The sequence below is a fragment of the Salminus brasiliensis genome, chromosome 21, assembly GCF_030463535.1.
Source record: "Salminus brasiliensis chromosome 21, fSalBra1.hap2, whole genome shotgun sequence".
Lineage (NCBI taxonomy): Eukaryota > Metazoa > Chordata > Actinopteri > Characiformes > Bryconidae > Salminus > Salminus brasiliensis.
In genome coordinates, this window is record NC_132898.1 from 12,398,891 (window position 1) to 12,411,348 (window position 12,458).

Sequence of the window (12,458 nt, forward strand, 5' to 3'; positions counted from 1 at the left end):
CCGGTTCATTATAATAAATGTCGGACAAAATAATGTTTTGTTTTTGTTTTTGTTTTTTTTATTTTTAGGCTGGTGGGAATAATCACAATGATAATAAAATGGTAAGATCTGAATCAGATGCTTTTTTTTAATAAATAAAGCTGCTCTCACTCACACAATTTACACTCATTTACACTCCAGATAATAAGGGGAGTACGGTATGTGGTATCAAAACATCAGTGTCATTTGTTAGGATTACATGCCTCTGTTACACACAGATGAACCAGAGCTTAAACCTATTCAAAGACACAGAGTGATACCTGATCAGCCCCGTTATGTTCCCTTTAGCATCAGTCTCATTCTTGAGTCTTCTCACCTGACTGATTGTAGGTCTAGCTACACTATGACCACTGGTGGGGTTGTTTCGGAACACTGAACTTGGCATTAACAGCTCCACACTCTCACTACTGCCTACAGCTTGTGCTCCTCTGAGACTGGAATCAGAGAAAGGTCATTCCTCCCTGCGTTCAGAGCAGCCTTCCCGAGTGACCCACACATACTAGTGCATCTCAAGAAATTGGAACATCGTGGAAAAGTTGATTTTTGTTCCTAATGTAATTCAAAAAGGTAAATGATCATATGTTATATTGATTACATGTAAAACGGCATATTTCAAGCCATATGTCCAACTTCTGACATGCATGTTGATTTATACACTCAGTACTTGGTTGTGGCCCCTTTGCTACAAATTACTGCATCACTATGGCGTGGGATGGAGGCAGTTAGCTTCTGGCACTACTGAGCTGCAGCTGAAGGCCACGGTCAAATCAACCTGGGCTTTAATTGGAATCCGGGTTGGTTTGATAGTGGCCCTCAGCTCTGGGTCAGGTGTTATCCATCTTTCTCTTTACAGCCCAGGTCCGGAGAGTATTCTGGCCAATCAAGCACAGTAATATAATGGTCAGAAAATCATTTGGCAGACGTTTAGGCAGATTTCAGACCTGGAAGACGACAACACTGCAGAGTTCTCCTACTATTCAACCTAACACCTAATTACCAGGACCTATTACTATTAATATTGCCACTATTAACTTTCTGTTGTATCTGCTTTGGTAATTTTTATCATTAATGTTTAAAACAGTCTGGCCAGAGGAGGATGGGTCCCCCTTGTGAGCCTTGGTTCCTCCCAAGGTTTCTTCCTCCAGCTCTGAGGGAGTTTTTCCTTGCCACTGTCGCCGTTGGCTTGCTCACGGGGGTCTTTGACGCTTCATGTTATTCCTTCTTTCTTCTCTGTCTCTGTCCTTTATTAAGTACTAATTATGTAAAGCTGCTTTGTGACGACAACAGTTGTAAAAAGCGCTATACAAATAAATTTGACTTGACTTGACTTGACCTTAATGACATAGTCTGGCAAAAAAAAAAAACAGCACCAATGTATTCCCTGTTTTCTACACAGGTGCATGCTTTAAGAAAATGATAGAGGAATTGACAAGGGGCCGTATTGTGAAGGGATGCAACTAATCTGCTGTAATCTAAATAGACAAATCTGAGTTCAGCCACTGAACTCAGACAGGGCTTCTTAAACAGCTTGTTGCTGTGCCTTTTCTGATTGATCTATATAAATGAGCTCGGTCTGACTGCACACGCTGCATATTTGAGTTGGATCAGTTTATCAGGAGGACGTCTGTACACTGCGTTTTACTAGTCACACTCAATCACTGTGAAATCACCACAGGATGAGCAATTATAACACTAGAAAGTTTACACCACTGACAGAGAGACACTGGTTTAGTATGTACCACAGAAAGGTGCACTCAGAATAAAGAGGCTTTTATTGTTATTCCATCTGAACACAAGCACACAGTGGAGTAAAATTACGTTTCTTCAGGACCGTGGTGCAGTATGGAATAGAAACACTACAGTACAGATACATAAGCGCAAACTTGGAATCAGACCAACAGACAGGAAAGTGCAGCACAGACACAGCACTCAGTACTGAATGGGTGTGGTCGGGATAAGGTGCAGAGGTATGGAACATGCTAAAACATAGCTATATGCAGTCAGCCTATAGCTTGTGTGAACACAGTAGTAACTGAGGCACATACTAACTTGTAGTCTGGTGCCACTAGAGGTCAGTAAGACGCTAGTCTGTACAAGAACTCTGGCTGTACAACAATTCCCTGATGGTGTGAACGTTGGGAGTTCCAAGTAAAGAGGAGGTCTTGAGCACAAGTAATATAGTGCAAGTTTATCAGCTAAAAAAAATGTGCAAGTAGACACATCAATAGAGATGTGTATGTAAGTGTGTGTGTGTGTGTGTGTGTGAGAGGTGTCTCAGCTCAGTCCTTGAGTGTTGAGAAGTCTGATGGTTTGGGGAAAGAAGCTGTTTGAGAGTCTGGCAGTGATGGCTTGGATGCTTCGGTACCTTCTGCCAAACGGCAGCAGTGAGAATAGTCTGTATGAGGGGTGGGTGGGGTCATTCACAAGGCTGGAAGGAAGACCCTGATGATCTTCTCAGCTGTCCCCTCTAATGGCCGTATTGTCTTGCGGCCAGAAGCATTGAAATGTCCAAACCAGACAGCGATGCAGCTGCTCAGGATGCTCTTCACAGTCCCTCTATATAACATGGTGAGGAAGAAAGGAGGAAGATGAGCTTTCCCCAGTCTTTTCAGGTAGTAGGGGCACTGCTGGGCTCTCTTGGCTGTTCTAGACAAGGCTGTCAATCACTTAATTCCTAAGGTTAACCCTGCCTTCTTATAATACATAAATGACATAACAAAAACTGATTTATGGGGGAAATGTAAAATGTGCCAATGTGATTTAGACAAGACAAACAGATTGTTAAATGTTGTGAAGGTTCTTCAATGTGAAACTTTGGGAGAACCTTTAAGAAAAACCTTGAAGGTTCCTCAAAGCACCTTAAGAGGTTCTGCAAGGAACTTATACTTTCAACAGTGCATAATCACCATTTGTGTTGGACACAGCTGAAGGGCCCAACAGAGGCAGCTTGCCAAGCCTGGGTATCGAACCCACAAACCGGTCATCAATAGCCTAGTGCTTTAACTGCTGAGCCACCACTAAAATCTAATTAGTTGTTAGCCAGCCAGCCCGTTAGCTAACTTCAGTGTAGTTAGACGTGCCACACTCGGTAGTGTTCGTACCCAGAGATTAGCAAAATACAATAATCTATATTATTAACTGTTGAAATTATGAAATTATGCAGACATAATTGAGATGGAAAAAGGTGTCTTGTTATTAAAACAAATGGGAATGGGCAGAGCAACACATCATACTGCAACCAGGCTGTGATAGATGTGCTAGACGTGTAGGAGCGACACTATTTGAGAGACACTGGGCTGCCCATGCATTCTACAGTCATAGTTTTGACCACATAATGCAAACATTCTGGGACTAAACCTGCTCACCCTGGGGTTTTTTATTGGCATCTGGCTGCAAGAATTTTAGTACTGAGATGTGTAAGATTTGTATTATGGACGTCTCTCTGTACAGCTAATGCAATCTGAAGGCAGCAGGGCGTGATCTTTAGCTTTTACTGTGAAAATGACATACCTTCAGTCCAGAGTTTCAGTTCCGGGCCGCCTGCACGGGACACACTGAAGCAGTGAAGAGGTTGTTCCACACAGACAAATCAGTAAGTGACGAGTCTGACAGCATAGTTTTATTTCATGTTCTCCACATGGTTACAGTTATAGAGTTTACATCGACAGGGTCTCGTAATCTACTTAAGAAACAGAACATACATCAAAATAAAAAAATCCCGCCTTTTTTGGTCATTTTAAAATAGGCTGCAATGTGTGTGTGTGTGTGTGTGTGTGTATGTGTGTGTGTTTGTATGTCAGAATGTGGTGCATTTAAGGACAAACATGAGGAATTGGTAAAAGTTACAAAGCTACAGAAGAAGGTGCCAAGCCAAATTTGATCACATCTCAGTAGCAGAACCACAATAATAATAATTTCCTTTAAAGAAAAATAGAGAAATGCACATTTAATGTAACGGATTGCAATAATTGCTACTACTAACAACAAGCAGAATATTTACAAATGGTTATTAGCCCCGCCCCCTCCATGTCCTATGTGAATCCACTTTGAAATTCCTCGAGATATGCTCTATTCATTACCATACATCATTTTTTTTTCATATGTACAACAATCATGTCATCAAATTCACACACACATGCTCACACACGCAAAAGTGCAATGATGTCTTTTTTTTAAACAAAATACATGCTGATCTGCAGTGAATCAGCATAAAATGTGAGCAAGTGGACGTCTTAAAAAACAAATAAACAAAACCAGACGGATCGCAAGCAAAATGAACCATAAATGAAATAGAAAATACACTTCTTAAGTTTAATTCAGCTCACAGTTCAAACCAGAGGTGACCACAACCGACTGCATGCAAACTTGTCACGGGTATTGGACCGAACCCGATCCTGTAACTGCACAAAAACCTTGAAGACTCGGGTGTGTCAGTAAGTCATGCGTCAGCACAGGTCACAGAAACAAACACGTGAGTGGCTGTACCGTCTTTAAATCTCCATACACATGAACTGAATTTTGAATTAAAGTTACTACAAGCATTGTGCTGTTCATAGGATAATCTTTGACTGTTATGTTGGTTAGAAACATAAGTCCCCCATTAACAAACTACATGGGAAGATACACTATATTGCCAAAAGCATTCACTCTTTCGTCCAAATAATTGTATTCGTAATCACTCCCATGGCCACAGGTGTAAAAACCAAGCACCTAGACATGCAGACTGCTTCTGCAAACATTTGTAAAAGAATGGGTCACTCTCAGGAGCTTAGTGAATTCTGGCGTGGTACTGTGATAGGACGCCACCTGTGCAACCAGTCAAGTCCAGTCAAGAACTTTCCTCATTACTAAATACTCCACAGTCAACTGTCAGTGGTATTATAACAAAGTGGAAGCGATTGGGAACAACAGCAACTCCGCCACAAAGTGGTCAGCCACGTAAAATGACAGAGTGGGGTCAGCGGATGCTGAACTTTCTACAGAGCCAATTGCAACAGACCTCCAAATTTCATATGACCTTCATATTAGCTCAGTAGAAGAACTTGACTGGCCTGCACAGAACACCTTTGGGATGAAATACAGGGGAGACTGCGAGCCAGGCCTTCTCAACCAACATCAGTGTCTGACCTCACAAATGTGCTTCTGGAAGAATGGTCAAAAATTCCCATAAACACACAACCAAACCTTGTAGAAAGCCTTCCTAGAAGAGTTGAAGCTGTTATAGCTGCAAAGGGTGGCCGGACATATTAAACCCTATGGATTAAAAATAGGATGTCATATGTTCATATGCCTGCGAAGGCAGACAAGCGAACACTTTTGGTAATATAGTGTATAGTGGCTCATAACCATCACTAGCTTATACAAGCTATTATTGGATTCGATTTTGCTATGTTTGTTTCTGTGGCTTAGTAACAAAGAAATTCACAATACATTTTGGCCCACATTTAACTGATGTAGTCAGCTACACTGTTCACTAATGCCTGACGTACATAATAGTGCCCTAAAATGTAAATTAGGAGCCATTTTGATCACATCCCACTACACTGCTGATGTGCTTTTTCAATGCCACAAAGTAATATCAGATCTTACCTGGTCATACTGGGAACAAGGTTTAGTGCAAAGTGCAAAATTCATTCAAAGTATATCCAGATGCAACTCCGACATGGAACACAAGGTGATGTGAGGTGTACGCCAGCTCAGAGAGTAGCATTTATAGAAGGTTAGTTTGATCACAATAATAATAATGAGAAGAACAACAGTTTTACAGAGTGTTTTGTGCTTTGCTCTCCATGTCTCACGCTGATGACGCCCACTGATGATCTCCATTAATTCTAAGTGGTATTTCAGTAGGATAATATCAGTTCTGTACAGCAGTTGACAAGCGTGTTCTGAATTAAAGCCTGAAATACACATTGAGCCCTTTACGCTAGAGCTGGTTTTCTATTCATGTGGTCTATGACAAAATGTGACCGACGGACTTCCAGATCAACAGAGTCGCATGAAGAGAATTCTACATAGTTTTAATGTTTATCGTCACTTCAATTTCAACAACAGTCAACTGTAACACTGATAATATTATTTCTGGGAATATACAATATTTAGAGAATAATTCTTACAATATAATGTTACATGCAAGAGTACTTTTAGTTTGATATTCCTCACTGCAAGTCGCTAGAACAGAGAGACGGACCAAAAAAACAAACAAACAAACTGAAAAAAAAAACACTTGGGTGTGGGGGGTGTGCACTGTGACGAGAGGGATGGGGTGGGGTGTCAGGAATTAAAGACAAAGACAATTATGATAATAAGAAAAAGAAAAAGAAAAACAGCCACCAGGTTCGCAACTGTTTGTTTACAAAACCAAAACATACATATTGCACATACGATTAGTACAAAAAGAGAGAGAGAGAACAAACAAACCAATCCAAAAATGAATGGAACACAGAAAAAACAGAAACGCTTGCAAAGCAAATCTCTTCACTGCCGATATTGGTCTCCAATGGATCAAGAAATTCAAACCGCAGTTACTGTACATGAAGGAATACTTACAAAATGAGACAAGTGCTATTCAAAACATCATCAGCATCTGAGCTAAAACGGCATCGATCTTCAGAATCATTACCGGACTGCTCCCTTCTGTTACACACAAAGAAAAGGTAGAAAATGTAGAGATATGTGTGGAAAAAAACATGGTTAAAAGTCTCTGTTCCATTTTCTTCTACCGTTCTCCACCTCCGCTACAGGTCACTCCCAGCGGACGTTAGTTAGGTAACCGTGTTTGCGAATGAGTGAAAGGCATTCATAAAAAACAAAAAAAAAACCCACCAACAACCAAAAGAAAATCCAAACACTCGGGATTTGTAGCAGATATATTTGGGCCTGTGCTGCTCGCGGAGATGCTAGGAACTGCACGCACACACACACACACACCAAACAGGACACACACTCACTCAGCCTGCTGAGAAAAGAAAACAAGACAAAACATCACGGCAAGAAAAAAAAGAGAAATGTGGGAAAAAAAAAAAAGTTAAATTACCTGCTTTGACTCCTTAACCCCCCCACCCAAAAAAAAAACCTGACCCCTTGTTATTTCCAAAATAGCCTTTTCCAACAAATCAGCTCTACCATAAACATTTCTAAATGTACAGTTTATTTTCATAGTGTTTTTATTTCAGTGTTTTTATTTGTCTCTAAAAAAATAGATAAAAAAATAAAACCGTGCAGCGCTACTGGCCAAGACCGACCAGTCAAGGCCCAAGGAGGATTCGACCATTGGCTCAGAGATCGGCTACCCTTCCCTAACCACCTATCCCTGCCTCTTTTTTTTATTTCCCCTGATTGGCTAGCTGTAAGCAGACTTCTAATTGGTGCAATAAACACAGTTCTGCCGGACCGGAAGGTTCTGCGTGTGCATTCCCGAATCTTCCGAAGAGTTTCAAAGGCAACCAGAGAAAATTCCAGGTCATTCGCTTTCCCACCTAATCAAACACACTGGACTGAGTTTTATTATAGTGAATCTAGGTTGTTCTACTTTGAGAGTATAATACTGAGATTGTTAGCTGACGCCTCGGACAAATTTTGTTCTATAACAATAATATTAACTGCTGATAATATTATTAATATTATTATTATTATTATTTTACAAAATACTATATGCACGACATACACAAAGCATTTTTTTTTACTAACTCAGTTACTGCTTTTTAATAATTGGCACATTAAAGACCGCTAACTATATCACAGAGAATCGTGGTCTACAGCTACATTAAATACTTGAACACCTATGTCTTTGTAACCAACTTCATGGCTAGGTTGTTGCTGACTGTCAATACTGTAACACCGTTTCAAGGCATATCCGCTCTATCAAGACTTTTTGTTTCTGCAAATCAGTGTAAAGCTGGATATTTTAGAACGCTTCTTAAGCAATTAAGGAAGTGAGATAAAACAGTAGCCATGGTCTTTGTGCATGCTTTTGCTTCCGTGTTGGGTTTCAATGGAGGGGAGAACACACTCAGGCGTTAAAAGTCCAGAAAAGAGAGGACAGACAAACCTTGGGAGGGAAAAAGAAACAGAACAAAAACAGCTTTGCCTGGAGTGTACAGCTCGAGCAGTGATCGATCAATGGAAAGTGTGGAGATTGATGGAGGTGGAAACCCAAAACCCACAGGGAGGGTCTAGCAGCCCTCTAAAATGCCTGGAAGAGAAGGCCAGTGCTAGTGCTAATGCTAATGCTACACAGTGTGCCCCTTTTTCTCTCTCTCTTTGATTTGTCCTAGAGGAGAGAGGCTCTGAATGAAAATGGAAACGAGTCACATTGCCTTTTTTTGATTTGTTCTCATTCCCTGGTCGGTTCCATCCACACAGTCTATTGCAAAAAATGTACAATCTTCTTCACATGCCAGCTAGACAGGACGTCCGCCAAAGTTGCCTCCATGCTGCCTGTTACTGACAATCTCGGTTCCACAGAGACCAATAAAGTTTCATAGTCCCATAGAATCCCATAGAGTTCCATAGAGTTCCACAGAATTCCAAAGAGAACAATTCACTCCAGCAGTCTCACAGAATCCCATAGCGCCCCAAAGAGACCCATAGATACCCACAGAATTCCACAGAGACCCATTTACCCACAGAATCCCAGAGACCCGAAGTTACCCACAGAATCCCACAAAGCCCCAAAGAGACCAAGAGTCCCCTACAGAATCCCACTGAGCCCCATAAAGACCCAGAGTTACCCATAGAATCCCATAGATCTCTAGAGAATCCCACAGAAAAGCCACAGAATCCCATGAAGTCCCACTGAGTCCCACAAAGTCCTAGGGATTTTTGCTTCACACCACTGTGCTGATACCACTGTGTTTGGGCTTGGCACTGCCAGCAGGAGGAGCAGGGGGTGGAGCTTGGGCATGGTGGTGCTGAGCATGCTGGGAATGGGGCCCATGGGGATGCGACCCATGTGAGTGGCCTGATGGCGGGTGGTACTGGTGCTGGATGTGTGCCGGAGGATGGTAATGGTGATGGTGGTGGTATGGAGGTGGGTTTTGCTGCATGTGGCAGAACTGGGTGTGGTGCGGGTGGATCTGAGCCTGAGTCTCTGTGATGTTTTCACGGGCTGTGTGGTGCAGGTTGGACGGGTGGGGCGTATGGGAAATAAGGGTGGGATGGGACGGGTGAGGGGGCTGAGGGGGCAAGGAGGGGGATTTGCCCCGTTTGGTGCCGAAGAGCGATCCCAGCAGAGAGGAGGAGGAGCTGGGGATAGACTGCTGGCGGGATGGACAGTCGCGGCTGGAGGCAGCCCGGCGCCGGATGTGGGGGCTGCTAATGATGGAGCCCTGCAGAGGGGGGATGGACACAGAGTTACATCAGACCGGAGAACACCACTGCTGCAATACACAGAATATCACTGATAAATCTTAAACTAGAGCTAAATAATCCAGTCCTGGAGAGCCAACGCAGTATTTTGCTTTACTCAATTTGACTTTTAAAAGGAAATGTTTGGTAAAAAGAACTGGTTCACAGATGAATGGGCATGGGCAAAAGTACTAAGCTATGCAACATAGTTGTGATCGGACATTTACATACACTATTCATAGACATGACTGAAATGCAGTGTTGGGCTTTCAGTGATTTCTTAGAACTGTTCTTCTTCTGGAGCAGAATAAATGTACAACATATATCTTTAATAGAAAGAAAACATAAGAATCTGGTGCACAGGTTTTCTAAAATCAATCCAGGGTAAAAAAATGTACATACAACACACCTAATATTTGGTTAAATGTCCTTTAGCAAGTTGCCCCTTGACCAGAATCGTTGAGCATGAGCCACATGTTCTATATGGTTGAGGTCAGGACAACAACCTCTGAAACGTGTTTAGGGTCGTTGTCCAGTTGGATCAACCAATAATGTCCGACCATCTAGCTGACGGTTTGAGGATATGCTGAAGAATTCTAAGGTAGTCTTCTTTCTTCATTATTTCATTCACTATATACATATTCTTTCTCTAAGCCTCTAAATCCATAGTGATGTAAAATTCGCTTGACTGCAGACAGCAAATCTTGTGTTCCAGGAGCTTCCAATTCATGGTAGCTGCTGGCAGCCTGTGTCTTTGTGGTTTTTGGGTTGTTCTTGATTATGCATAATAATTCCCTCCCTACAGAGGGAGATTAAGGGGATGGCCAAGAGATTCCTGAAGTAAATCTATAGCCATCTTTCTCTGATCTGCCCAGATCTCCTTATACTTTCTCATTGTACTGTGTGTTGGTCAATCCAATGAGTGATCACTGACAGAAAGTTAAGAGGCTTTGGCAAGTTAAAAGACATTTAACTTAATTCATAATCGTTGGTGAAAAGGTTGGTGTGTTTATTTTTGACCTTGTGTGGATTTCTTGTACACAAAATGTTTGTTTGTTTTAATAAAGGTGTACGTTGTACATTCTGCCCCAGAAAAAGAACTGTTAAAAAAGTCTATGATGATGGGTATGTAAACGTCTGACCACAACAGTTCTTTTTCCATTTTTTTTCAATCTAAACAACAGCATGTCCTAAAGAGTCACAAACCCCATTTCAACTCAACAGTCTGGAGGAAATGTGGGAGTATCTGTGCATACATTTAGTTTACACATTGCAGATTGGACAGTTAAAAACTTGTATTTATTTATATTAGCACTGTAGCTCCAAAGCAAAGTAAAAAAAAAAAAAAAACATCAGCAACTAAACATACACTGGTGGTAATGGTTAAAGTGTGAAACAATTTTTTGCCAAACAATTCTTTTTACAGTCTAATAAGTTGGTCTCCAGGTCCAACTTTCAGAAAAGGGCAACTCAACAGTTCTTTGTAATACATGTCATACAAGTTATTATCCCACACAGATATACAGAGAAATGTACACTATATGTCCAAACATTTGGAGGCACTTGGAGGTCATCCATTTAGCCTGGACTCAAAGACGGAACAGGGAAAAAACTGGACAGTTGGATAATCAGTGTGAAAAGCCACTCCAACTCTTCCCAAGGGTTCACTTCAGAGAACACATTTCCAGTGTTTCAATGGCCAGTCTTCAGAGGAATTTAATCGATGTTTGGCATTGGGGTTGGTGACACAGGTTCATGCGTGGGCAGCTCCAGAGGGTCTTCTTCTGTTGTTAATGCAACTAAACACTTGTGTCAGATAATTTGTCTTACTTAAGTGCAGTTCAAGTCACTATTTAGAATAGGTGTCTAAATTTTTTTGGACATATAGTGTACATAGAGTGTAATGTGTAATTTGTCGACTACCCAGTAAGAAAACATTTGTATTTGGTGCATTTAGTTGTGGTAACTGAATGTGTAACAGAATAGAACTCATCAATAAATTCATAATCAATGCAGTAAGGAATCGATTTTACGTTTTTCATTGAAGCCAAGCATAACATTTTCTAATATTACAACATTCAGGCAACACTCCACTAACATCACATCTGCACTAACAACCCTTCAGCTGTCAGCGCCACTGACTAGAACAGAGTGGATATTGGACAGCCATGCACACCATGCAAAAGCTCAGACAGGCAAGATCAAGTTAGTGAAAAGAAAAGTATTAATAAAGAGCTATGATCTGCAATGTTGCACTGGCATTAGGGCACCTCTGTCCTTTGAGGAGTTTAAATGGTAAGAGGGCAAATGTAATGGTTATGCTTCAAACTGCTTCAATTATCACTAACTGTCAAAGCTCCACATCAGTCTTAATTATGATAGATACAATTCCTATTTCCAATGCTCTGTGCTTAATCTTTATGAGTAAAAAAGAGGTGCTTTGGGCTGGAGAGGGAAAGGTGCATAGGGTCAAGGCTGGAGAGAAAAAAGGCAGGAATTGTTTCCTATTCGTCACCAAAATGAACCAGCATTCACCACAGCGAAAAGTGAACCACATAAGGGTTAAATTACACTGCAAACAAAAAGACAGAAGCATTCGAAACTAGCATGCTTAGCCTTCGAAACAGAAAGTGCACACATTATTAGTATCATGCCAGCTGATGTCAGTGCATTTGGGTCATCAGGAGTAATGCAGTCCAAAGGAAAAAGCCCAATCCATTAATCCAATACAAACTCCCCATCGGAGGAAAAGCAGCTCATGCAACGAATCCAGTGCTTTCACCACAAATACACACGGCTAAAAGAAACAACTTAAAAGCGAGGGTTCAGCCAAAAAACGAATAATTTATAAGATCCGATGTCAGCTGTGGCATGTTTGGAATCTGAAACTGTCTTCTGTAGCTCTGTACTAAGCTCTGTACAAAGCTAACGAAGTAAACAATTACCATTGTGCAAACTGCAAGCCTAAATCATCACACACTTGCCTCTCAAAAAGACTTTTTTATTACAAAACAAAGCCTATTGAAGATTGTTTTACACGTCCAAGAGTTTTGAGACAAGTGTGATGCTCT

General features: G+C 41.3%; 1 protein-coding gene across 7 annotated transcripts in view; it reads right to left on the reverse strand.

Moving 5' to 3' along the window:
• Positions 1–3,643: 3,643 nt before the first annotated feature.
• The window catches only part of iqsec1b (IQ motif and Sec7 domain ArfGEF 1b), a 286,544-nt gene continuing 277,729 nt past the window's right edge, over positions 3,644–12,458 (reverse strand). For 6 of the 7 annotated variants that reach the window (XM_072666404.1, XM_072666403.1, XM_072666407.1 and 3 more), the window contains one exon: positions 3,644–9,368. In XM_072666404.1, the coding sequence (XP_072522505.1) occupies positions 8,868–9,368 (501 nt within the window). In that variant the 3' untranslated portion in view covers positions 3,644–8,867. The remainder of the gene's footprint in view (positions 9,369–12,458) is intronic. The other variant, XM_072666408.1, reaches the window with a different exon arrangement.